Source organism: Gavia stellata, chromosome 1 (assembly GCF_030936135.1).
Source record: "Gavia stellata isolate bGavSte3 chromosome 1, bGavSte3.hap2, whole genome shotgun sequence".
Taxonomy (NCBI): Eukaryota; Metazoa; Chordata; class Aves; order Gaviiformes; family Gaviidae; genus Gavia; species Gavia stellata.
In genome coordinates, this window is record NC_082594.1 from 65320466 (window position 1) to 65348340 (window position 27875).

Sequence of the window (27875 nt, forward strand, 5' to 3'; positions counted from 1 at the left end):
CTACTCCACAAAAGGCAGTTTCTCTTCCCTTCCTCCTGCATTAGCCAGTTTCCCATCAGAAAATGCCAGTCCTCACTTCCCTCCAGGTAGATGCTGATGCCATGCATAACTGCTAAAAATCAAAGCTGCAGCTTTGCCTGGGCACAACTGAGGAGTTGGGAGGGAGACAAAACACAGGTATTCAACACTGTGGTATCCTATAGGCACCACAAAGAGGTGTCTACAAAATGCAGACAAAATAGAAAACTGCTTCCTTCCCCCCTCCAAAAAAAACACTTTGCTATCCACACTAAAAAGAATTACAAGAGAAAAATGAAAGAAAACAACTTCCTGCAACTTGCAATTAGAGCAGCAAGAGCTGTGATGCTGCCTGTTAATACATGAAAGCCCACTATGGAAGGGGAATTCACATTAATAAAGTCTCCAAATGAATAGTACGTATCCACAGTGTTTTTAATAGTTCAGCTTCTGAATCTTACACTGTCATATCTGACATAAAAAGACTGCAATTCATTTATTAGCTACAAATATAAATTATACCTGGATTTTCTTTTTTTTTTTCTCAAGAATAAAAAAGTACCATGTGTTCAATCTTCCAAAGTTAGAATCGCAAGGGCAAAGATAATAATCATGTGAAAGCCGTCGAGAGTACACAAACAGATCATTTACATGCAACATGAAATGGCAAGTCATTAAGAATCAGACTCCTTCGAAACGTTCAAATGATTGTCGCTACCAATTCTACTAACACACCATTTGTCTTCAGAGCCCATGGAAACTGGTAAGTCTTCCTCCATAATTTCACTCATATTCCCATTTTCATACACAGAGCTTCCCAGAAACCTTTAACAGTCAGAAGAGTTGGTTTGGGTTATTTTTCCCCCACATACACCATTTTAGTCTATTTATTCTTTGATTTTTCTGAGGAACTGCAAGCACATGTTACTCCACAGTTGCTGGAGTGAACAATCCCTCCCCTTTTCTTATGTCATGTAAATGGTTCAGGCACAACAACCAGATTTTGTCCTTTTTGCTGGCTTGTAGTCAGTAATGTCTACAGTTTGCGGTGGCCCCTCAGCTTTCTGCCGTACAATTATTGGGACTACCATCTCAAACACAGTTTCAAAGAGGTAGTCCACCTTGTATCCTGTTTTTGCACTGGTCTCAAAGCACATTTTTTCAGCTGCTGGAACATCCTTCTCATCTAGCATTTTGTATTTCAGTATCTTTTTATAGAGCGCAATCGCATCCTCTGCACGGACTTGTTTTCGCACCTTTGAGCCACAGCTGGCAACAGACTTCTCAGGTCTATTTTCATCGGGTGGTAAAGCACAGTCATCAGTGAGGTCAACTTTATTTCCAACGATAGCAAAAATGCAGTCAGCACTCGCACTGTCCGTCAGCGCCAAGAATCTTTCTTCCAGCTCAGTCAGGCTTTGGAGGCTGTTCACGTCATACGTGAGGATCACAGCAGCTGCTCCTCTGCAGTACATAGACCCGAGGCCATGAAACTGCTCCCGTCCTGGCAAAGGTTTAAACACAACAGAAAGTTAGTGTGCTGGAAGCTACATTATTCACTGAGTAAAAGAGTTTAAGGAATTTTAAGCCAATTTCACAAGTTTGGATGGAGCAGTGAAGGTAAAAACATGTTATTTGTAGCATTGTCAGGTTTTTCCTTCTGCTTTTCCTTAAGAGTGCAACAGTGCCACAGAACAGCTCAGCTTGCTCGGTTTCAGAGCAGAGAATCTGTACAGACGAGTGACCAAGCAAGTGTGACACAGCATTCACAGTTGCAGAAAGCAAAAAAACCCCACTAGTATGCAATTTAATGAAAAACCTTATCTATGTCACATGAACAACTACCCTGCTTGCATCCACAGATGACCCATTCCACCTATTTAACCATTTATAAACAAAAAATAAGTTCTACTGTTTCAAATTCTGCTAGAACTTATTACTCCTATAAATTCAGCACACACTTTCAAGTACATCCAGTTCAGAAATCTGGATCAAATTCAGTAATCCACTTCTTCGTAGGTCTTGAAGGATTTTGTAAGCAATTTAGTCCTATGCTACGTGCCCACAGCTCTCAGGTACATTGGCTTTACAGGAAGAGACTTGTTGTCTTTAATGCTGCCTGTACTGATATGCATCTGCCCCACCGCAAGTACTCACACCTTTTTTAGAGTATTAAACACACACAACATAGAGAACCCTAATTACATTTTTAAGAGTAATTTATCTTTAAAGTTACCCTGACCATCACTCAACAACCAACAGTTAATAAAACATTCCTTCCTCCTCATCATTCAGCGAATATCTACCAGCACTTCCAGCTAAGCCTTGATGGTCTCCTTCAAATTAATTTCTTGGAAGACAAAACTGACTCTTTAAATTCTGGGAAGCAAACAAATGCTCTTCAGTAGTTGCAAAGGGTCTAAGGGAAATGAGGCAGAAGACAGTGTCTTTCCCTTTCTATCGAGAACTGCAACTTTCCAAATACCTGCTACGTGTAGAATTTGCTGTAGCACATTCACTTTACTCCCCAAAACTCGATCAAGATAAAACACACTAGACTTCAACCAGCCAGAGTCAGCCTTAAGTCACTGCAGAACAGATGTGTGAATGAACAAAGAAAAAAAAAAAAAGATAAAAAAGAGCTAACTATGCTCTTCTGAACATTTAGGAATCATCATCATTTATCAACTCTTTTCATATCAGTAAAACAAAACCAGAAAACACCAACCTGGAACATGAAATCCAAAGCTCACCACACCTTTAACACTTAGTGAAACTGGTAACTGCCAGAGAAATCGATTTGAAAAAGTGCAGAGTACACTATGAAGAGGTCTAAAGGAAGCTGGTGATGATGCTCAGAAGTATGCAAAACTTTTGTATGAGGAAAAATTGTGGGATCTCTCAGGCAGGTGAATCATTGAAAAAGGGTATAAACAGATGTCTATAAATTCAGGCCTAATGCTGAGAAAGTAACCCAGAAACAACTATTTACTCATAATGCAGAAAATGAGGATTTTCCATTAAAAAAAAAAAATCATGCATGTAGTTTAAATACTTTCCTAGACAGTGAATAATTGGCAATAAGTGTTACATGACATTGCAGAGGTCAAAAGTTCAATGAATAGAGTTCAGAAAAGCGTTAGGCAAAGTTCATGGAGAATTGCTTCTGTGCAATTTTGCATAACCTCTGATTTGTTTTCCTCCAGCAAAAGAAATTCTTTAACCAATGATCTAGAAGGTAGAAAAAAAAGGAGGGAAAAAAAGAAAAAGAATAGATATGCCCTTGTTGTGGTACTTCGGGTAAGGGGAAGGGAGACTGGGGTGTAGGGGAGGGAGAAGGTCAGTGCTTTTATACTTTTTCCTCCAATCTCATGTTCAAAGCTGTGCTTTCTGTTGCACTGCAAGGGAGTTTTTATAAGTCTCCAATTCTTCAGTAGAAGTTTGTGCCATGATCTACTTTGTTTTTATCCGAATCCTGATTATACTGCGGTCTGGAAGCCACAATGGAACATACATCCTCCCCCGTTCTCCCACTTCAGATGTCTAAGATATAAAATCCAGCCCCCAAAATAATTTGCTACAGCAACCGAGTACTAGAACAATACTATTGCTTGTTTTATGGAATGCTAATCTAATCTTGCACAGCATAATATAAACCATGACATTTTTACACTCTAACTACAAACTGGCTACTTCTACAACTAATATGTTGTTGAAAAGGGGAAAGAAACAGTATGAAGAATTTACCTTGCATAAGGGATTAATTATGTCAGAGGAATTATGGAGAGTCTCTCTCACTCACCCACACAGCACAATCTACGTGCAGAAAAAATGCATAATTTATTTTTGCAGTGCAGTTTCCTTGTACAGACCACTTCTGGCACTTAAGGCCTGGAACAACCCTAGATGTGGAAAACCCCCCAAAACTACACAAAGTATTTAGACTAATATATTATCTGTCCCCAAGGCGTCAGGCAAAATAGTATCAGACGTTATAGTGAAAGCCTTATTGCATGAAAACAGCCACCCCCTTCTTATGGACAGTTATTTCTTTCTCTGAACCCATCTGGTCCCACTACAACCATGTACCTTTTTACACAGTTAGTTAAATTAAATGGTAAACCCTGAATCCAAGAATTAAACAATTTCACCCTTTCAAAAAATAAAGGTAACAGGAAAGAGTGGCAGAACTATCAAATAATTTGCAATCAAAGGAATTGCAAGAAGAACCAAATCAACCACAAAGGCACAACATTAGGGAAATTTCTTAAAGCCAAGCAACCAAAAACTAATTTCCATTTTTCTTTTCACCTGTATATTTTGCCGTATTTACAGCAGTTCGACAACCTTACGGCCATATCACTACCTGCAGCACCACTAGCTTTTCAGAGGGTGTTCCAGCAAGTATATGAAGTCCTGTTGGAGACTTCACCCACCCAGGAGCAGTACATCCAACAAGCATTTTCAAAGTCCTATGATGGCTGTCATAAACAAATGGAAGAATTTTGAGCCAAATGGACCTCAGTACCATAAAGTTCATAAGAAACCCAAGGGAAAAAGAAGGGAGAAAGTAGACCAAGAGGCCAGCCTGATGAATAAGCAAGGCTAGATTTAAAGTGTGCTGAGACTCGAACTTAAGGCCTGGGCTTTGGTCTAGCCAGCCTTCTACAGCACCCTCACCTCTCAGCTGGAAGGCAGCAGCCCACGTGAACGCTTTCTCTGGATGGGACCACAGCCTGGCTGAGCATCCCCTTCCCTTCCCAGCTCCCAGCTGTGGGATCCACTGACAGCAGCAGTGCTAGTCACTGCCCCAATCTCCTTCTTGGAGCTCTCCTCCTGCCTGCCATCCCTGGGGGTGGTACCCAAAGTAGCCTGTGAAGTTGCTGTTGATGTTTACGAGAGCAAAAGATTTCCTCCAGCCAGATTTCAATGTTCCTTACTTCCACTTCTTCAAAGGCTTTCACCACAACTTCTTAAGTAGCGTAGCTTCCCACACACACTCTCTTTCAAGAAATCCTCTACCGGAAGAACAAGTTTTAAATCTCAGCGTAGAGCACGTACGAGAATGCAAAACAGACTGTTACTTTAAGTCCTGAGGGAATAAAACACCACAAATACTAAAGAGCCAAAAAGGTCTTCCAGAAAGCACTGAAAAAAGTACTGTCATTACTCTGGTATCCCAGTCCGTGCGGGGTCCTAAATTCTGAGTTCCTAAAGTAAATATGCAGTGTGGAAGAGTACCTGAAGGTGAGCAATAGAAGCACACTAGCATTGCATTAAAAAATAACAAGAGTGCAAAATTGTCCAGAATGTTCTCAGGCCATAAACCAGGTATCTTCCAAGGATTTTCACTGTAATTTAAGCAGGACTGTAATCTGAAGAGTAGAGAGGAATTAACACAAACACGAGGTATCAGCTAGGTTTTGTCTTTCGAATTCTCTTTCTCCTTCATATGGGAGTCTGAACTTGAGTGTACACAAAGAGAGACAGGAACTGTGCCTTAAGGAAATAGCCAAAACAGGAAAGAAAAGAGAAAGTATGACACCCATGACAGCACAGAAATCAGTGTAAGAAAGAAATGAGAGTTGAGGACTCAGCTACAGTGGATGAAGGTTCAAAGAGTGACCCTGATGCTCTTGAGTTACCTCAGCAGGAACATCTGCATAATTACAAGAGCTGACAAGGAAGCTACTTTTTAAGGAACAGCGTTTCTTTCTGTTTGCAGATAAAGCAGTAAAGTTGTGACCCTTTAAAGGACATTAGGGGAAACAATTCTGCTAGGAATTGAGATGTCTGTTTGTGCATGTATACCAAGATACATACTATCAAAGAACAAACAATAAAGCTCCCTGAAGTCTTCAGGAAAATTCCCCTGCCCTCATATGAGTGAGGCTGTACAGTTTTGACACTGATGAAGTCAGAGTTCTTCATTACGCTGTTCAAGATTGATATTTATTTCTTCTAGGTGGCTTTACCACATTTCCCTTGAAGTAAGGAGTTTTATTAAGAACCGGACTATACCTGTGGTTACTTAGGGACAAAAATAAAGCTCTCCATCCCAAAAGATTAACATGGAGAATGTAAGTAGGAATTACTGGAAACAAGTGAGTCAAAGCACTGGAGAGCTCAATTTTTACATATCCAGGAGCTGACTGAATACGTGATTTCCCAATCCATTTGATAAATGCCAGCATTTGGTTTTCCTCCAAGACAAAATTCCCCATAGAAGTCTTTGGGATGGGGGGGGGACGACGACACACACCACAACCACAAACCCCCCAAAAAACCCAACCACCAAAACAATTACAGTTGAGCAACTAGAAAATTCATTTAAGCTTCACCTTCACCTAGTATTATACATTCACAATGCTACATTACAGAATATACTTGTGCATATTGAAGTTTCTGAATGCAACAGACCTCTAGCTCCACTAAAAATCAAGATGACATTTATTTTGTTTATACTCATTACTTAGATATGAATCAATATTCAAGGCACGAACTGTGCCCTATTTCAGAAGCTTCTATTTAAGTTATTAAAATTAGATATGTCTTGGCCAAAGCAGAACATAACATAAACATAGGAAAGTACTGATCTTAATACCCAAAGGGCTTCACTTTCATGTTTTAAAGAGTTACACATGGAAGAAAATAACAGCCACATAGGTAAAGTGAACAGTGAACAACAGAAAATTCTTTAATACAGCTCTCCAAAGAAAAACAATCAAAAACAGTCAGTCAAGAAAAAGCAGGCTCAATGTAATACATGATTGGGACAAGCCTAATCCGTTTCTAAACGCAACTTACTCTCAATTGCTAACTCAAGTATCTATCTCATAATGACAGATTTAAAATGGCAAAAGAGACCATCTCTTCCCTTAAACCTATGTATTTTTTGACTTAATAAACAAATACTTTGAGTTCTGAAGGACTCTGATATTCCCAAGACCCTGCAAACATCCCCACTTTACAAAAGTGAATTGTTTTAGGCTTGTAAAGCTCCTTCTGCAAAACACCAGTTCAGTGTGAGCAAGAAAGCCACATGAACAGGAGCAATCATTCACTTCTTGCTCAGGCAAGACAAGAAATCACGATCAAACCGAGCCCTGTCCTTCAGTCAGCTTTAATTATCATACGAGAAATATCACACCCCCACTAACAAAATGTTTCATTTGGACACAAAAAAATCGATGACTAGAAAGACTAGAACTTATCCACTGCATAATCTTATCTATGAATTAGTTAAATCCCCTCAGATCTGCTCTTAGAAAATGGGGTTTATTCAAAAACACTTTTACAATAAATAGAAACTATTAACACAACTTCAATCTGTAAAGTATTCTTCTTTTCACTCCAATTTAAAACATAAAAACACATAAAAGCACCATCATGTTGCACGCATGGTTCCTTCTTCTCACCAACACACACACACTCCATATGTTCTTCACAATGATGTTCTTCACAAGCTCATGTCCAAAGTTACTAAGATCCAAGCCTGACAACATTTAGGTATTTATACTGCTGCTTTTAGATAGATAAAGGAAATATACTGCATGAGCTCTTCTCCTCCTGGAGGCTGGCATTCACGAAGGCAAATGCACTCAGGACATTTGTTTCAAGTGCTACAAATATCTTCCCATAAAAAAAGATCACAATATTCAAATGGAGGCAAGTCCGAGACTCAAAGGAACCAACAATGTTTTTGAACTGTCTGCCACAGATGAGAAAGCCTTGCGAACCGTAAACAGTGAAGCAGAAGGTGCTTTCTAATACACTTAACTCCATGACATTTGAATAAAAGGCAGATCTCAGAGTTCAGTACGCTGTTATACAAGAGGAATGTAACGTTATTTTCCTGATCCGGAAGTGGCATTACATTATGTCACTATAATTTAGTCCCCGCTGAATTCACATACAGAAATCTTATACAATCTACTAGCAGGTTATAGAATAGAATTCTACCAAATATTAAAATATTCAATTTAATAGATCCGATTTTGTCTGAACAGCTTGGTAAGTTTCTTGAGAAAATCCAACTACTTATCTAACTGTAGGCAGAGAAAGGTTTTGATGAAACAGGGAATGCTTTGGCACTATAATCTCAAATTCATGAGCTATGGTACCATAGTATGGCTTTTATCTTGAGATATTAAGCTGCATCCTTCTGTATAAATAAAAATATTAAAGAGTTTGGGGTTTTTTTTAAGTCTACTAAACTACCATCAGTGATCCACCAGTGTCTGGGATAAAACATGTCCCAAAATAGATGTAAACTGTGTTATTACAGAACCTAAATTTTGATAGGAATCAAAAATTATGAAAAATACGCAGCAATAGATAACTGAAGGGCCGCTTGAAAGGACTAATTCTTAAACACAATTTTAAAAAAGAGCATAAATCTTATCTTTTATTTTTGGAGGATAACCACTTGTCCCCTGCAAACCTAATAAACAGATATTAATACATTCTCCGTGGAATAAGAGGAGAAGCTACGACAGTATTCAGGAAAAACTGGATGAGATTATTAGCATTACCAAGCATCAAGGCCTATTACTGGGGATTCTGTCTCCAATGTAATATGCAAGGGAAAAAATAAAACCCGTCCTTTATTTCCATTCCTTTATGTAACAAAACCAACATTCTTTCGGGCATCTAAATTAGCTATTAACATTCTGCCAAGAGAAGACGACTACCCCCTGGAAGGCTAGTCCACACCAGCAACTACCAGTGTGCATTAAGAAAAGCAACTCACTCTTTCTTCCCCTGCTTTAGTTAAGGGCACTAAAACCACAAATCATGTATTTCTACCCCCTACTACATTTCACAAAAAACCCCAAACCCAGACATGGAAACAGATATGGAAAGCAGGACAAAGATGGAAAAAGAGTAAGTTTTTAAAGAGCATAGAGACAAACTACAGAGGAAAAAAATAAAACACCACACCCTGTATCCTGTATGAGGTTTTGCTCTTTTCGCTTGTTCTAATACAAAGGCAGCATATGAATTCAATTTTTTGGAGTTGGAATCACCACCAGTATGGCTGGGAAAGGAATCAATTCGGAATCTTTGCAAACAAAAAGAATCACTAGAAGGCATCTGAAATAAAGAAAAAGGGGGCGTTTACTTACTGGAAATGAAAATTCCACTCTATACTTAAGAATAGTAATACATTTAATGAAAAAAGCTATATCCAGATTTCTTTTAGCCTACGTCTTTCCCCTCCCCTTTAAATATAACTAAACTAAAAATAAGATACGCCATAAATAAGGTTTGCAGAACATGTTCCAGCAGGGACCAACAAATATGAAGTACGTAAAAGATTATGCCCTAAAATTCTAGCCATTTCACCTACCTTCTGAAAGATGAGCCTTCCCTTAAAAGGATTAATAACTTTGCTAATAGTAATGCTCTATTTCTTTACAGATTCAAGCTTATTCATAGTTTACAGCCTTTTCAAAAGGAAAGTCACCCTAACAGCCAGCTAAAACAAATGACAGCAGCAACTATTATTAATTTGCTTCTCCTTTCATGGTTTTCATCAGTAAAAAGCGCTCATAATTCTATTTTGGCTGTGTTTCCTTTTTTAATATATACACCCAGAGCGGTTAGAGCACAACCCATTCAAGACAGCCCTGACCGGCTGGGAGAACAACCCCCTTCATGCCCCTATCCTTTCCGAGAACAGCTTTCCCTTGTCAAACTTGAACTATACCAATAGGTCAAGCACCTTCAACTGACTCTTTAATCACTATTAAAATACCAATTCATTTAACATTCCAAAAGTGATACTTTGGCACAATTCACATAAAACAATTCTTCCAAAGAAGTTCACTTAAATGGACCTTTTATTGTTAGGACAAATAGCATGCTGAGAAGTTATGCAAGAATAATGTCAGCGTGGTGTACTGCGCATCACATGCCAAACTCTGTAAGACGTGGTTAACGATCTACAGGATCATCTGGGCTTTATCTGAAGATGACGGCTTCTTGCGATACGTTTTTCTTCAGCAAAAGGGCACACACAAACCCCCGTTTCATAAAAGTGGCAAAACAGAAAACAATGGGAATTTTTGCTACAGGGTTAGTTTTATTTCACATCCTCCAAAAAGGTTATCTTTCTAGGCATGTGCTGGTAGAAGCTCCAAAATAAAAGCTTAGTCACCACATCTTTCTGATATGCTGAAGAAATTACTCAAAAGACATATAGCCCTAACTCACAGCACACCTTTAAAGAATCACAGAATCACTAAGGTTGGAAAAGACCTGTAAGATCATCGAGTCCAACCATCAACTAACACCACCATGCCCACTAAACCATGTCCTGCAATGCCACGTCCACACGTTCCTTGAACACCTCCAGTGATGGTGACTCCACCACTTCCCTGGGCAGCCTGTTCCAATGCTTCACCACTCTCTCAGTGAAGAAATTTTTCCTAATATCCAGAACCCACAACTGAAACACGTGTAAAAATTTGCTGGGTTTTTGACAGTTAACAGTGTGATAGTTTATGGAGAAATGTGCTTTGAAGTAAAAGCTTCACTTTCTAAAGTCAGCTAAACCAAAAGCAGATGCCTAGCAGCTTACGCTGGTGCCAATCAATCCGTTGTTAGATCCTGCAGAGCATGCTGAGTCCCAGATGTATCCAAAAAAAGCTGATTACTGCAGCTGAAACCCTCTCACCCACACCTCACCTATAATAAACATCCCTCGGTCATCTTGTCAAATCCTGTATTATTTGGTCACGAGCTATCTGAAATATTCCCAGAAACATTTTTAATCCAGCCCTGAAAAGTAGTTTGTCAATTTTCATTCCATAACTGGCAGTGAACACTTCCATTACTGGTTCCCAAAGACAGACCCTTTGGACACACTCATGGGAAAGAGGAGATCAAGTCAACAAGGGAGAGAAGGGGGGGGGGGGGGGGGGGGGGGGGAACAAAAGGGAAAAAAAAACCTCACAGAGCAAAGCTGGAGATCAAGTGTAATCCTCATTCAAGTCTGATCTCCTGCGTAATAAAGATGTTAGAATTTTGCTCAGCCCTTGTCTTGATGCTGAGGAGGAATGTGTATTTTATAAAGCAACCAAATAAAGAGAAGTTAATATCCCACAAATTAGTTTGCTGCATTTCAGCTTTCAGACTTTGAATTTTGATAGACTTTCACATTCATTATGTATCCTCTTGAAAAAAACAGGAAGGGGGGGGGGAGAAAAAACCCACCATACACCCCCCAAAAAAAAATACAACAACCCACACGACTCTCCTGTCTAAAAGGTATTCCTGTATGACTTAACCTCCTTCTTGTTAGGCCAGAGAAATCAACATTTTCTTCACATTCAGGCTCTTCACCTCTGGCACATTCCTCTAAACCATTAACCATACTTGTAGCTCTTTTCTCCAACCTGTCCATATTATTCTACAACCAAGACTGTGAAAAAGTCTCACCAAAGCTATGAGGTTACTTAAATTCTTCACTACTTTCATCCCTCCCAAGGCTTGGTATACTTTTCAGAACAGCTCGTAGGCTTTGGGACACTACAAGGTACCCAACGCTCAGTTTGTCATCTACTACCAACTCAACGGACCTTGCAAAATACATATTGTTGCCCAAATGAATCTAGCTTAACCTCTTACCAGTGCTCCACATCATTAGTCTCTCTTCATTTGCAGCCTTACACATCTGTTTAGTCTGCATATTTCTAGCTGCATTCATCTTTTTATAAAGAAACTTAAAAACTCTGCACATTCATGGTATCTATAACCAGCAATATCTTCACCAGACAAAGGAGCTGCATGACTCCTCTGATAGTATTTCTTCTTTATACAGAAGATCCCTATTATCTACAAGATTTAGCCCATGAACTAGTTTCAGCTTTTCTGGGACAAAAGAGTAGCTGGGATCTATTCTGTTACATAAATACAAAATTATTTTTCTTGCTGGCAAGAATAAATCAGAACTTACTATTATAATAATGAAATTAAGCCCAAGCTTCTATACTTGCGAGAATTTTAATTTCAAAATCAAAGTTCCTATAGAAACACCAATTTTACTCCACCAATATGCTTTCTATCCCAAGTTTTCAATTTAATCATATTATGCCTAGTAACACAAAGCATTACATAGAAAAAAGCTCCGAACCACACTACCTAGCATGTTTTTGCCAACAAAACCTTTGGCTAGACCTGCAAAACAAAAAAAACAAAAACAAAAAAAAAAACCACAAACAAAAAAAACCCAAAAAACCCTATTTGCAGCTGAATAGCCCATTGACACTTCTACAATCCATTTTCATTTAGCTAGGTAAGACTTACTTTTTTCAAACCACCCATTTTGTTTAGTTCTCCTGATCTACTGGGTTTATTTTTAAGGGAAGGAAATAACCCCAGAAGCTTCAAGCAATTTACATATTTTTCAGCTGTCTGGAAGCCTAGTGCCTTGTAAAAGAAGAACAGAATTGACCTTAGCCCCGCCAGACCAGCAAGTGTATCTTGAGTGTATCTGCAACACAAACTGAAAAAATGACACCAGTATTTATCTGTTTCCCTCTGAAACCTCACAGTTGCGTAGGAAGACATTTTCTCTGTACACAAAAGTCTGGCAAAAGAAATGAGGGCATGCCAGATTTATGGGACATTATCATCCTGTCTACGAGTGAATGCTCCACCAGAACTCCAGCTGAGATCTAGCATCAACACCATCTCTACTGAAAAGAAAACGTGATAGGGTGCTTGAGAGTTAAATTTATGAAGCTCCTGTATGCCTGTACTAAAACAGGAGCGCAAGAATGAATTTAGAAATTTTAATCTGAGTAAGTAAAATGTAAGCCATCGATGTGAAATTCTTCTGAAGCTTTATTTTTAAAAGACAGTTTTAAACTGCTACTTAAAAAAGAACTGGTCATTTGGCAGATGACCTTCTCAAGGAAAGCTATGATTGGAAGCAAACCATGATGGGAGAAAAAACCCTTCGGATTTACTTTGGAAGAGTTCTGCGGGAAGCAATAGCACTGAACACTTAACTGCAGCAGCAGAGCTTGACAGTCAAATATTGCTCAGCGGTGGGTAACAAAGAGGCCAGTTATATGAGGGGGCTGTAAAACAACCTCGCCTGCGTAAGACGCTTGCTTCTGGGTTGTGCAAGAAACCTTTTGGTCGTAACGCCCGCTGGAACACCAATCCATCTCCTCCAAGAAAAGTCCCTCCTACAGAAAAGCAATTCATTTTCCACAGGATGAGCTCTAAAAGTAGCTTGTTTTTCTTTCCAGTACCTGAAAACTGATACTTTTTCCTTAAATTTTCCATTCCTTTTCCCCAGGGGAACAGACACTGCAGATGAGCCTACTTCTCTATGCAATTGCTAAGCAGAGGCGGTTACCAAGTCCTTATCTTCAGAGTCACCCCAAAAGGAGATCTTCAAAGCCCACGCTCCCTCCTGAAGTTTGCTCTTCAAACTGAGAAGTAGGTCCTGAGCTCAGGCAGGAATGCACGGCCAAGTGTATTTCAGCACAGTTTGACTGGCGTTGCAGGGCTGGGAGGTCACCCCACATACGCTGGATGTTTTATATTGCTCAATAAGAAACTGGCAAGTTAACTTGGCTTCCAATTCACCCAAGCAAACATTGATACAGGTGTGTGATTTTTAAAAAATAAAACAAACAAATCCAGAGATGGGTAGGGTTAATTGAGATCACCCTCCTAAACATATCTCAGTAAGCACTCTGAAGTGCTACCGCTCATCAAGCATTCCCACCAGCTCTCAGCTAAGAGTTAGCAAGTCAGCATCTGCCCGCTCCCTCTCAGACAAGAACTGTTTCCTGGTTTTCTTCATTTTTTTTCCCCCGTTTTAAGTTTACTTAGGTTTTTCAACTTGCTCATTAGATACTTTGCTTTTGCCTTAGATATGTCTTTACAACTTTCTTTTTTTTTTTAATTAAAATTCCCTGTAGGATTTTTTGCAGAAGGGTAACTACATGCATACCAAGTCAATCAATACAATACAGCACACCATTTTTTGAGAGAGCATATGCCATGAACTTAATAAACTTCTTAATTAAGGACAGCAACATTTTAGAGAAGAAAAAATAGTTCATTGTTACTGATGGCAGATCCTCTTTGGATTAAGTTTCGTATCCAACCATAAATAAAATTATAGGGTCTAATGTATTAGAAACACTATTCTTTTTCCATACTACCACTTTAACCCCAAACACATCATATGTATTTCTGCCTCCTGGCCATCAGTTTTCAAATCCCCTCCCAAGTATAGGAAACCAAACCATGAACGTGCAGCTGTAAACTTTTTTGCGCGCACCCACGCAAGGGGAGTCACGCGTTAAAACAGTAAGTTCGCTTTCTCTTTCACAGACCCACAGGAGAGTTTCTCTTACAAGAACGTTAGCTACAGCAGAACCTATTTTCTATCAGTCCCACTTCAATGACACTTCTTTCCATCCTGCCGTTAATACTTAGGAAGCATTAGCAGTGGCGATGGGCTGACAGAGCCCAGTGCTGCCCTTCTCACAGAGCTCTGCTTCAGGGCCATCCCAGGACACCGGCCAGAGGGTTTTAAGGCACTGCAAAAAGCTCAGTCTTCAGACATTTTCAGGGATCTCCAGGGTGCTTTTACCACAGCACCAGAAGCAACAGCTTTTTAGCCTTCGGGAACCAGCCTGGAAGACTTTGAGGACAACGGGATCACACACCCCTGGGAACGCACCTGCCCACCCTTCCCCACAGCCAGAGACCATCCTCTTCTCCCACAGCAGCAGCATGGCTTTGTTCAGTACAGGCACTGGGGCCCTACAGTATAGAGAGAGGGACCCAAGTATATTGGCCGTGGTTCCTTTTGGAGATAAAAATAATTACTAAGTCTGTATGTAGAAAGTACCTCAAGCACTATTTCCATCCTACTAGTACCTTTCCAGGTTGATTAGGAGTAGATGACAGGAAGAGGAGGACTAGAAATACTTACAGATGACTGAGCTTTCACAAATCAGAACTTAAGACAGCAGCTGAATGCTGGTAATCATCACTGTTCAGCACTAAAAAAAAAAGCGTGTACCAATCACAGCATTCATATTCTGAAAAACAGAGACCAGGTTTCACCAAAAAAAAGAATTTGAGAGCTGGCAGATTGTCTCGTCAGAAGTGACCTTCTGTGTTCCATGTTTCAAAAAAGAGAAATGATTCTTGCACACATAATGAATAACACAGAGTTGTCTGAAACGCCTTAGGAAGCTATGGTTATCAGATCAGTAGCAGGCACCCACAGATGGTCTGCCCCAGCAGATACTTGATAAGTGTCCCTTATTTAAGGTTAACCTATCTTCTGGCGAAATGGAACTCAGCTGTAGTAGACAAGTATATGCTAGCTCCTGATTTGTAACACTGAGTTTAACTTTAAACCGGCCTTCACTAGCAATTTGAAAAATATTTAATCCTTGCTAAATGGGTAGAAGTAAAGGCCATGGATCTTGCAAACTGAATGAAAAATCTATTTTTTTTCTTTTTAAGAGAAACTCACATTAGTAACATGGGACATAAACCCAGGCCCACTCAATAGGCAGATTTTTTTAGGATTTGTTTCAACATCAGTTCATTTAAAGGCAGGTTCTCAACTAAGAACACATGCAATTCATTCATGCATAATTTATCCTCAAGCAAATTACAACTTCTGCTAATCCTTACCAACAACCACCAGTTTTATTCAGCTGAAGTCTTCTTCACTGGGTGCTTCTGGATAGTGGCTATTTCTCAAAAGCAGGAGGAAGTTCTGGTGATCCGGTGGGCTGCCTTCAGCAAGTACCAAAAGTGGGAGATTGTGCCAGACATACAGCTGCCGCCTGGGATTTACGGGAATGTACTTAAAACTTGTTCACCTCATTCAGATGATTTTATCGCAGGACGCGTGGCTTGTGCTTTCAGAACTTGCGCTGGCTAAGATGAACACATGGCTTTTACATTTCCAGCGCTACTCCTCCCTTTTAATTCCACTTCTGGCTTTTCTGCCAACACTCTTAGAGCATATTTAGTATTCACTGTTTAGAGGCATTAATTGGAGTACTAAAGAAACAAAAACCACAAAACAGGCATAGTAAAAATCAATCTTGTCTCATTAACATTCTCCGACCAGGCACAAACGGAGTACCACTAAAAACTGTAAACAACTCAGTTCCGAACTTTCTATACAGAATAAGCTACAAAGAGCAATGTTACCACTGTCCAGCATCTACCCATTCAACGCTCATGCCATGAGGGGAAGCTACTTACCGAAAGGGAACTGCCTACAGATTTGCATGCATTACATCCTTTTCTTTCATAATTAAGGCAATGAGGCAGCATCTCTAGGTCACAAAGTGCTCTGCCACTCAAAAAGAGGATAGACACCAACTATTCCACTTCTGCTGGGCTTCCAAGGCTTTAAGTAGAAAAAAAAAGTTGAGCAGAATAATGTGGAAAGCGCAGACAACACTAGAACAGGAAAGGAGATCAGGGAAACAATATGAACGTGATGCATATAGCTATCTGCTGTGGGAGGGAAAGCTTATGTCCTAAAGACAGTCTTACAGGAATGTTTGTTCCTCATAATAATAATAAGTAATCATACTGATGGGGGTTGGAGGAGCCGAGCGGTTTGAGACATTTTCAGTTTCACGAAATTGGAGATTTACTTTTTAAATAAGCAACAGCCTATATCAGGGGAAGAAAAAAAAAAAAAAAAAAATCACTTTCATTATACCAGTCGGGTTTTTTTGTTTTGCTTTAAAACACCTAAGTCTCACCTGCAGCAACCCACAAGATTTGATGATTCCTTTTATGGAGCTTGGAAGACAACAACAAGTACATAGGACTTTTTCTTTCATTTGTTTTTTAACTATAAACTGCTACAGATTCTGGTCATTTCTTCCTGTTCTGAATGAACCAAAATCTTTGCTTTTTTTGACAGCAAATGACAGCCGGAGAATAGAAACAGATAAATAATAAACAAAAAACCCTCTAAAAATATAACCAAGAGCCTTATTTCTAACTTCAACAATATAGAAGAGAGCAACAACAGATTTGTACGTCCAGATCACAGACCACACTATGAAGAACAGAAACTGAACTTCTGAGTACTTTCACAACATAAGGCATTAAACTGCATGAAGCTTCAGTCCCATTGCTGAAGTAACCTGCACAACCAGAAAGGGAAGTCGGTCAGCCCAAACCCCTTGGGGAAAGGGAAGCAGGGAGCTGGAGCTCAACTGAAGGTCATTGCAACCAGGGCACGACATCACACATGTATGTTTTTATACTGCTGTTGTTTAGTGGATTGGGAACATGAGCTTAAGCAGAAGTCAAAGTTGGTTGACTCCACGTAGAGAAATTATTACCCAGCCAATGACCAGCATTTAAACATTTCTTCTGTTATAAAGGCTATTTCAATCTACCTAACTTTTGCTTCACATTCTTCATGAAGCATACTATGCATTAATTTCTCTTGCGCTGCATCCCAAACTGTTTCTTTGGGGTTTCTAGTTAATATATGCTTACATCTTCCTGAAGGTCTAACTAAGCCATCCTTCATTCTACAGATAATGATATAATTAAGACAAAAATAAAGTCTTAAGTACTTAAATATCTATGGTTGAATATTATACGTGACTAAAAATTCCTAAGTAGTCATCAGCTGCAGAATGTAAAACAAAAATATCCTGCTATTTCAGCTGGACTGAAGACCATTATTTTTAAACTAAGTATTTAAGAGCAGTTGGATGGCTGGACAACATCTTTTCTCTGCATTTTGTAGGAATTTTCTGAAGTACAAAAACAGTGGTTAGGAATATTAAATCACGTAACAAATTAAAGAAAAAATGTCAGTGGATCAACAGGAGAGGCTGAGGGAATAGGGAGAAGCATCTACATCAGATGCTTAATCATTATTGAACAAAATTATTCCAGTCTTCAATGCATTAACCTGTAGACCAGAAAAAAAAAGGGAAAAGGATGTATTCTTTGTAGCTGACGATATGATGAGTTATCTTCATGACAGAAAAAAGCAAAAACAACAACAAAAAAAGAATTTGTGAAAGGGCAGAACAGAAACAACCTGAAAGCACAGAAGTATTAATTCATAGTAAGACATTAGCCTGTTTGAGTATTGAAAGTTTTAAATGTCTCTCCTCCTGGAGTCCTGTACATGAAGTTTCCACCATGCTACAAACTAGACTGAAATGTATTTTTCCTCCAATGAAATTGGTGAAAAGGCAAAAGCTCAAATACACATTTTCCTCTTTTTGCTTTATCTATAAAACACTAGTAAATTCAAGCTCACACAGGTGTTTAGGCTGTCGGCAGAGTTCTTCCATGAATGGCTACTCGGTGGCCCATGCAAAGCCAACTTCAATTCTAGTCTGCTTCCTAAGAGATGGAAAGATATACCAGAAGATTCACAAACACATCTGATGATCTATCCCCCTTTAAAAATGATGTTAAGAAGTTCTCATCTAGATTTGTTTTTTTTCCATGCCCAGGTAGGTTAGTAGGATTAGGAAATCTTGTATCCTTATTGAGTTGGTTGTCCTAAAGGATGTTATCCTGGGTCTCCTGTGGTGAAGGACAGCAAACTACTTATGTTGAGAATTCATTCAAATTAAGAGCAAAATATCCTCATTTCCTTTGACCATCTCCACTCTCAGCAGCTGCACTTGCATAAGCTAAGTTTAATCACCAAGTTCAAATCTCATTTCCTAGGCATATCTTCAGGTACTGCATATGAAGTTATAGTTAATATGACAGGCACAGGAAAAGGAATTTATCACAAGTTTGATGCCTTTTGATCAAATCCCAGGATGTTCTACCCAGTGTTCACCTGGAAGAAAGCAATTCATTCAGACTTGGGAGAGAAAATTATTCTTTCTGTTCCGTAATTTTTAATGGCTCCAGCTGTATTCAACACAGACTCAGCGTCTTTCTTGATGGAGACCCAAACAAAGGTTACTTGTTCAGATATTTTGCAATAGTACAAAGTGACTCAGACAAAGAATTACCAAGTTCACCTTCAGTTCAGCCAGTGAAACACCACCCCAGGAAAAAAAATCACTTGGAAGCTCACATGGCTAGTGGCTTCAACACGAGACAATAATTGTAGTGAAGCAAACAACTCGTCTATGATACAGGATGTGATTGCAGTGTAAAGTAAAGATACTTAAACTAGCCTAAGTATCAGAAGCAGCTCAGCCAAGGCACTATGAGTCTCCCTGGCTTTGTCAGTTGTGCACCATAGCGTGTATGTACCCAGGAGATGAAACAAGAAAAGCACTCGCCATACATGAACACTCAAACAAGTAATTGTAAAACCATACAGCTAACAGCTAGTTACCTGCCCTGTACTTGTATTTCAAGCACCCACAATCACCCTGCTTCTGAAGGAAAGGGTAAAAGTTCATTGCATGGTCTATAGAAAAAGGCATCACAACACAGACTGCCTAAGTTCCGGCAGCTAAACACGCACTACTAATTTTAAGTAGCTATTTGTTTTTCATTATGGAATGTGCCCGGTACCCCAGAAATAACCAGAATTGGGTCAACATGAGTTACTTTGTACACATTCATCTCTATGTTACGGCTAATGAAGCTTTGTGCTGTTCTGTGCAACACTATTTACCCAGCTACAGGAAGAACTACTGGGGAAAAAAGTACCCTGTCCCGTCCCCGTGTTTTCCCCCTCATGCCCAAACTGTTGAAAGAGTGGTTGTTTCTTAGACAGCTCATGTAGACACTTCACAAATACTTAAGTCAAACTGAAGAGTGCAACAGGGCATTAATAGCGTGCTGTCTTGCACAGAACACCTATTTAAACCTTTGCACATACTCTACTAGGAGACCTGTTTTACTGAAGCGAATAATGCAGTTCTTAGACACCCTTCTGAAGTTTTCTACAATTTCTCCCATCTGCTCCCGAACCACCATGAAGATGAATTTCCATATGTCTGCAATTTTTGTCAGCAGCTTTGCTATTGCATTTACATTGTTTGACTAACCATTTCTCTTGTTCATGCCTCCCTCTCTCATACATTTTCAGTATTGTCACAAAGCAGTCAACACTTAAACTAACCTTTCAGCTGTCAAGTCAATTTTGACAGACATATCTGGAAAATACAACTCTTTCTTCAGTAAGCGGGGAAGAAAGGATGCAATGCCAAAGGCACAAACTCTTCATTATGAAGATTCTCAGTATCACTCCAATCTAGGATCTGGGGTTTTAAAACATGGGTTTAAAATAGGCTCATTCAATCAGTTCAAGGACTTGTACAAACTCATTTGTATCAGCCAAAGCAGAGAAGCAAAATTTTCAGAAAAACAAGAACACAGGCCATGCACCAAAGACTAGACAAACATATATTCTTGTTCTCCTTTCCACCATCCACTCAGACGCACTTGAAAATGGTTGGTATTAACCTCTCCCCCCTGTTCCAGTATGACAGCAAAAGATTCAGGCCTCATTCCAGGCCAAAATTAGAAAACAAAGACAACCTCTTCCGTTATAGAAGTTGAGGTGCTACTGAGGACTCCAAAGTTGCTAGTGTTTGTCAAGCTGCAATGCCATGGCATGACAGCGGACAGCTTTAGCCAGGCATAGGCCTCTGGTCACTGATACTACTCAAGAGAGAGTCTCACTGAACCGTCAAGTAGCTTCCCACTTAGGCTAGAACAGCCCAGTCACTTTGCACGCTATTATTAAATACCGCATGCAAAGCGGAAATTTAACATGGGGGCTGGAATACAGAAGTTACTGCAGAGGTTCATACACAACATTTATCTTGGCCTGCATCAAGTACTCACAACAAACAAGTAGCCAAAACCAGCACACCTCCCCATTAGCTTGCCTCCCCAAGAGTCAGTACTAGAATTACACATTAGAAACAAAATTCCCCCTTCAATAAAGTGAATTAGCCATAGTTGAATAAAAAAAACCCCAACACTGTGTTAATTTTGTCTCCCGTTTCTTTTTGATGTTTGTGTATTTTTTGCAATTCCCTCCGACAAGGTATTTCCATATTTTTACTTCATTTGCATACAAAAGCACTTTCTTTCAGGAGCAGTGAATTTGCCACCTTTGACTTTACTTGTGTATCGTTGTATTTTTAAGTTGTGGGACACAGAAAATAGAACTTCCTCCAGGACTTTCTCCGGACAATTCATTATTTCTTCATATTTTTAATCACTTCCGAAGTTATTCCGCTCTTTTCAGAAAACATTCACTGCAGAAAAAAGTAAGCTGGTGCGCTGTTTCACAACAACAAGACCATGCTTCCAGGGATGGTCTAAAGCTAAACCTTATATTCCTGCCTCTGAACCTGCTTCAGAGGCTTTAGACACAGAGCTCACTGACAGTGAACTCTCTTCAGGGGTTTTCCCCACATACACAAGAGATTTTTCTCAGCAGCTGACCATACTGTCCCTTTGAACTTCCACTCTTACGATTCCCTTTTCAAGGTGTGGGGACTATAACCGTAAACAGTAATCGCAGGGAAGCCGTGCTATTTATGTATGAGGCACTGGTCCTCAGCTGTCATTGGTTTACATGCAACAATTATGAACAATTAACATGTGCAGGCCAACACCATATTCTGCAGAATAATTTTCCCAAAGGCAAAAAGCAAAAAAAAAAAAAACAAACACATAAAAAAATCAAATCTTGGTGGCAACTGGCCCCCGAGCTGTGACTGACCGGCAGCAAACTTAAGGCATTTTATTCTCCGTAATTTTCATCTCATAACTTGTAAGTTCCAGCCTCTTGAGCACAGGTACACTCTCAGCAGCCTTTCTCACTAAATGATCCCTGATGCCCAAAACACTTTTTGAGGTGATATCCTCTAAACCCTTCCACAAATTACCTCCTCATCACACATTCAGTGACACCCAACCCCAACCCTGTCACCACTTCACCGGGTTTGGAAAGACTTTCCCCACATGCCTCAAGAGTCCTCTTTGGCTTTGACTAATCTACCTAACCATCTCATCTGTACATTCTTTTCTCCTAGCATTGTGCTCTACTTCTACTTTGCTGGGTCACCCCCTTTCCAGGAGAAGAGCGTGTGCAGAAGGAAGCGTACACAGGTAAGTACCAAAAAAACCCACAAAGTCGAAGGACTCAAAGCCTAACTAAGTGAGGGAGGAACCTAACACTTCTTACCAGCTGAACACTCACACCTAGCCCGAGAAAGCTCAGCACAGGCAGTGGCCTGCACTGCTGCCAATGAAACACTGTGAGCAATTCACATGCGCTCACCAGCACTGATCCATCAGACATCAGCAACCAGTCACAAGATGTGTAAGCATTCTTTAAACTGATATGCTGCAGTTGACCCAAGCCACAGAAAAGCCTTTTCCAGGCTATGTTTATCTGTCTTGTCCCTATTAGCTCTGACAAGTCAAAAGTCACAGGAAAAAAAATCTACAGATGCAAAATAAAGAGGTGGGGGTGTGAAAATAGGAACTGATAGCTGAATGTTCACAGGAAGGAAAAGAAGGGAAGTTTGCTGTCCCAGTTAACCTTTACGTTTCCCCATCATCATGCTGCATGACTACCTCTTGGTAAGTTCAAAACCCAGCCTCTTTCCTAAAATACCATTACAGGATCATGAAGTAAACTTTATGAAATACTTGTCATTAACTCACCAGTCTGCTGCTTTAATACTGAGCCAGCAACACGGGGGACACTGACCACTAACAAGGAAGAAACCTTGCTGCTGGGGGCATCACTTCTCTGTCAGATGAACAAACGTCAACTTAAAGAGACTGAAATCCAACATACAAACAAGTTTTTCCTTTTGAAATATTAAGGCGTCGAAAAATAAGCCTGAACTGTATACTCCCACCAAATTGTTAACTACAACCACCATGTGTTAGTATTCCAGCTTTAAAGGTGGAGCGGGACCAAGATCCTCAGAACTTCAGGACGTGTTTGCGTTGCCCGAGATAAAAGGCTACGTGCTAGCTCAGAGCTGCATGCCATCAACACCCAGCAGGAAGTTTTGGTTTACTCTGCAGTTGCTGTCAGCACTGCCTAGAAGATATATATACACACATATGGATGTATATATAGCTTTGACATCCTGAGTCTCCAACCTCCAATCCTTTCACATGAGAAAGTTCTTCTGGCTGATGCTGTTGCTTACCTTCCTTGGTTCTGAAAAATACTACTTCAAACATACTACCGTGAAGGTCTCAAAGCATACACTCAACTGCTTTAGAGACTAGGCCTCTATCCAGCAGACTAGTCCATTAAAACATGCTAAAAGTTTACAGTTTCTCTCTTTTTTGTATAGTTTATGCACTTTTTTAAATTCCTTTGAATTAACTGACCCAAACAGAAAACAAGCAAATATGATTTGTAGCATCAGAATCTAAGGCGTAAGTAAATAATTCTCTGCACCAAGAATACAGCAGCAGCCATGCTGGAGCAGACACATGACCATCTATCCAAGCCTCTGACAATGGAGAAACTGCCAAAAGCAGATGGCTAGGAGAAAAAAAAGTATAAAAACACAGCAAGCGTACGATACTTCTCCCAAGTATTCTTCCATCTATGGCTTATTTGTTTCCTTGAGTTGCATGCAATTTCCAAATAACTTCTCTCACAAACATCAGATTGGAAAACTGGAAATGTTGAATTATTTGCTGTGAGCATTTACATAAAAAATAATCAGGTCTGACAACTTCTGCACACCCATTTTACAAGACTTGTGGATAACAACATGAAAGATTTAGACTAGACTAAGCAGCTGATTTTTCCAAGATAAGGAGGTGTGTGAATGTACAGCCAAGAGAAGAGTCCTCCCTAGAATAACTGATTTGCACTTCAGACCTAACTTGGTAGAACAGGTCAGGTGTGCACTTCTGTGATTTACTGAGTGATAACAACACAGAAACATACATTTTAAGCACTTTGGCAAGCAAATTTAATTCTTCCTGGAAAAAATGTGAGATTTTTTCTGAATAATAGGGTGAGAAGTAATGCAAGATCAACAGAGTGATGAATAAAAATGACACATATTTTAAATAATTCAGAAGATCGGCAATTAAACTGATGTAGTACTAATATCAACACATACTTAACTTTTGATCTACCACTGCTACTGCAGATATACTCATCAATCACTAAAGTCTAATCTTGTAAAAGCAAAACTCTGTTACAGGAACAAAGCTTCAGTGTATCAAGGTTTACATTGTTACAGCCTACTGCCTAACCCACACCAGGACAACAAATAACCATCCAAACTGAACTGAAAGTAAAAATATAGGGGACTTCTATGGAGATAACAGTCCCCAAAATAATGCTGATAAGCCATGACAAAAATAAACATGCATTCACGTATTAAATATATCATGAACTAAGAAAATTAAAGAAGAACATGCATTCCAGTTAATCTTGTATAATTGTGTATTTTACTAGAGTACTGAACTAGTGTCGTAGTTTCTACCAAGCATCTCCCCATTTTCTAGGCCAAATCTTCCATATTTCTACATTATACATTGTATAAAGTACTACTGAGGTATTAAGACAAGACCCCTTGAGTTGGCACTGAGTATTTAGGTACGTAAGATGGGTGCAAACATTGAACTGTACTTTTGTCATGTTGTTGTGCTAGAGAATTTTTCATCTCCTGGATCATCTTTTCTTTCTGGATTCCCCTATATGTCTATGCACACACAGTTAGAGAAAACAATGTATCTGTATCTGATGGCCCTGTAACTGCTTCACAAGAATTCAGTAGTAAGCAATGTCAGGTTAATAAACAGACAAGAGAGCTAAATTTTAAACTCCTCCTTACTACAAAAAAAATCAAAGCTTACTTGGTACTCACCTGGTAGAGATAAGACAATGATACCATAGAGAGATAAGAGCCACAGACCAAGGACTGCAGACATGTTGTGTCCACAGAACATAAAAATAAATTAAAAAAAAAAAAAACAACAACCAGGCTTTTGAATCCCCTTGTTGACTTAACATTGACAGAGTTGCAGTGTCCACAGGGTCCCTTCCTTCTTCATCAGGACAGGAGAAAGCATATATGTGCCCTGGGAGCTGCTATGTCTTAGAAGATTAACGAGAGCTGTTTAATAAACCAGAGCCCACAGGCCCCAACACGGTCTAGCCCAGTCTTGGCAACTTTCATCATTCTGCAGGAGCCCAAGTCAATAGGGAGACGGTGCGAGAGTCCATACCTGCCTCAGAAACACAAGAGAGAGGACGCTGGGCTCGATGCTAATTCCAACAACAGAGAAGACTGATGAACGTGTGCTATGCCGCCCTCAGTACAACACACCACCACTTTTCACTTCGTAAATACAGCTTCAGCAATCCTGCTACAGAAGTCCCGCTGAGGCTCCGGAAGCAGCGGGAGCTTCTCCTGCAGTGCTACACGGGCAGCAGCATCAGCCATGGCCCTGCCTCAGGGTGCAGAGGGGCTCCGACTGCTAGGAAGGCAATGAGCTCTGAACGCTTGTGTTGCCCTGAGACAGGTATCGCCTGGGTGCTTCACCTGGCACATGGAGAACCACCTCTGGAGCTTTCCAGGTGCCACACAGAGCAGGAACCTGAATCCTCAACTAACACTGCACAAAATACTGCAATAAGAATAAATGACTGAAAAAAGGGCTCCAAAACCAGAAGACAAAGCCTGGAAGGGACTTATTTTATAGTACATGATAAAGAAAAAGAAAGCAGAAGGGCATAAGGGAAACTACCAAAGAACAATCTCGCCAAGATAATTCTTCTGTTGAAATAAAGCTCAGTGCTATTCACCCACATGGGTCTGGCTTACTAGAAACAAACAGCAATTGCCCACAGGAGACTCCCCACAGTAAAACATGTCAATTCTAAAACTGAAGTAGATTTTTTAAAAAAATACTGCAAGAGACATAGAAAGTGTATTTAAAACAGAGCTATTGGTAAAGAGCTTTCATCATTGTAGTAGATGAAGAAATGCAAGAAGCAAAAGCTCTTAAACATCTCCTTCCCCTCTCCAAAAAGTGTTTCTGCATAACTTTTCGGCAGTTTCATTCCTCCCTTCCTCCTTCTCAATTCCTGATGCAGGAAAAGCCATTTTGGACTAGATTGTGACATGAAGTGACACAGCAAATGAACTTCCCTCCCAAACGTCACCAAGACGAAACTGGAATATTGCACGATACTGCAGCTCCCCAAGTTTCACAAGAAAATATAATCTGCATTCTTCATATTGCCAGTAACTAATTTTAACAAAATTCAGCTAAACGTGAAGACAAGAAAAATACCGAACAAGGTATTTCTCCCACAAGCAACTTAACAGGCAAGAACGTTCATAGACCTCATTTTTCAGGGTAGTCTGGCCCTCTACGTGACAGAGCAGAGCTTCCTGACCTAATAAGCAAAAGCAAGATATTCACATGACCAAGACCACAAACAACTTCTCCAGTCCATGCCCTCCCACCTCCTCTGCCCCAGGACTCCAAACCACAACCCGCGCTCCCTCCTGCATCCGAGGTCCTGCCTGCCGCAACACATCGGGCCAGGCAACCCCTTGCTGCTATCCCAGACAGAAACTGCCTGCAGCCCATACTCTCTGCCTATTAAATCCTTATGTGCAGGCTCTTACCGCTGCGGTGAAAGAGCAAACCACATCTGAACAGTTCGTGAGTTGCGTGCACTTGAAAGTCCGAGTCTGACAACAGCTGGTATCGACTGGACATCCAAAAGCATGCAGCGAGAAGTGATGAACAACAGTTGTAACCTAACTCTTGCCTGGATTTGCAGTCGATAGCCATCCACTCGGGCAAGAGAGAGCCCAGAGGCATCGCGATCTTCTCTGTACATCCACATTTTGCAAAGCACGTCCAAAAATACCAGAGATTAGCAGTCGTAAGGTCCCTTTCGGCCCACCGAAATGCATTTCCTTTCAGACTTTGTTCTACTGCCGAACCATTCGCTTTAAACGAGTTACTTTACAGCAGTACCGCAACAAGGCGCGAAGCAGCAGGCACGCAGGGGGGGTCCCCCGGTGCCGGCCTCCCCCGCCGGGGCCGAGCGGGGCTCACCCCTCCATCGCCTGCGCTCGGGTTCTCGGAAAGGCGAAGCTGTCCCGAGCGAGGTCACCCGACCGCAGTCTTCCCCATCAACAGCTCTTACATCGGGGCCGAGCCGAAACCAGGGAAAAGACAAGCATACGCACAGCGCTGTGGCCAAACCACGGACGGTGTCGGCGGGCAGTCCTCGCCCGAGACGGCGGAGGGGCAAGCGCCGCTCTCACCGGACCCAGAGGAGAGGGGCAGCCCGCCGGCAAACACCCCGCAAAGGTCTGGGCGGCCCTTTCCGCCGGGAAACACCGGGAGCCCGCGGGGCCGGACCCCCCGCTCCTCCGGGCCGCCCTGCACCGCGACCGGGAGAGGGGCCGCGCCGCGCCGCGCCGGGGCTCTCACCTGCCGTGTCCCAGATGGAGATGTTGTACGGCCCCCACTGCTTGAGGTAGAAGGCGCCGCCGACGGTGCTGACCGTCTCCTGGAAGCGCCTCTCCATGTAGCGGTGCAGCAGGGAGGTCTTGCCCACGTTCATGTCCCCCAGCAGCACCACCTTCCCGTCCGGCTTCTTCATCGCGGCCCGGCCCGGCCCGTCCTACCGGCGGCCGGCTCCCGCCCGCTCGCCCCCTTCCCCCGGGCGCCCGCCGGCCCGCTCCGCCCGGCGCGGCGGAGCCCCGGAAGCGGCGGGACGAGGGCCGCCCTCTGCGGGCAGCGCAAACTTCGTGGGCTCCGCCGCCGCCGCCGCCACCACCACCACGCTCCGGCCCCGGCTCCTCCTACCCCCGCCCCGGCCCGGCCCCGCTCCTGCCCCCGCC

The 27875-nt window shown here is 41.2% G+C and overlaps 1 protein-coding gene across 1 annotated transcript; it reads right to left on the minus strand.

Annotated features, from left to right (window-relative positions):
• Positions 1-751: 751 nt before the first annotated feature.
• On the minus strand, positions 752-27634 carry RAB20 (RAB20, member RAS oncogene family). The gene is made up of 2 exons (XM_059824275.1): positions 27463-27634; positions 752-1522 (listed from the first exon to the last, which is right to left on the minus strand). Exons 1-2 carry the CDS (start codon positions 27632-27634, stop codon positions 1002-1004), a joined length of 693 nt encoding a protein of 230 aa, XP_059680258.1. The 3' UTR covers positions 752-1001.
• Positions 27635-27875: the final 241 nt, after the last annotated feature.

Coding starts and splice junctions, on each gene's coding strand:
- RAB20 (XM_059824275.1), bottom strand. CDS start 27,634: ATGAAGAAGCCGGACGGGAAGGTGGTGCTGCTGGGGGACATGAACGTG. Junction 1,523..27,462: donor CTCCATCTGGGACACGGCAG/GTGAGAGCCCCG, acceptor AACCTTTGCCAG/GACGGGAGCAGTTTCATGGC.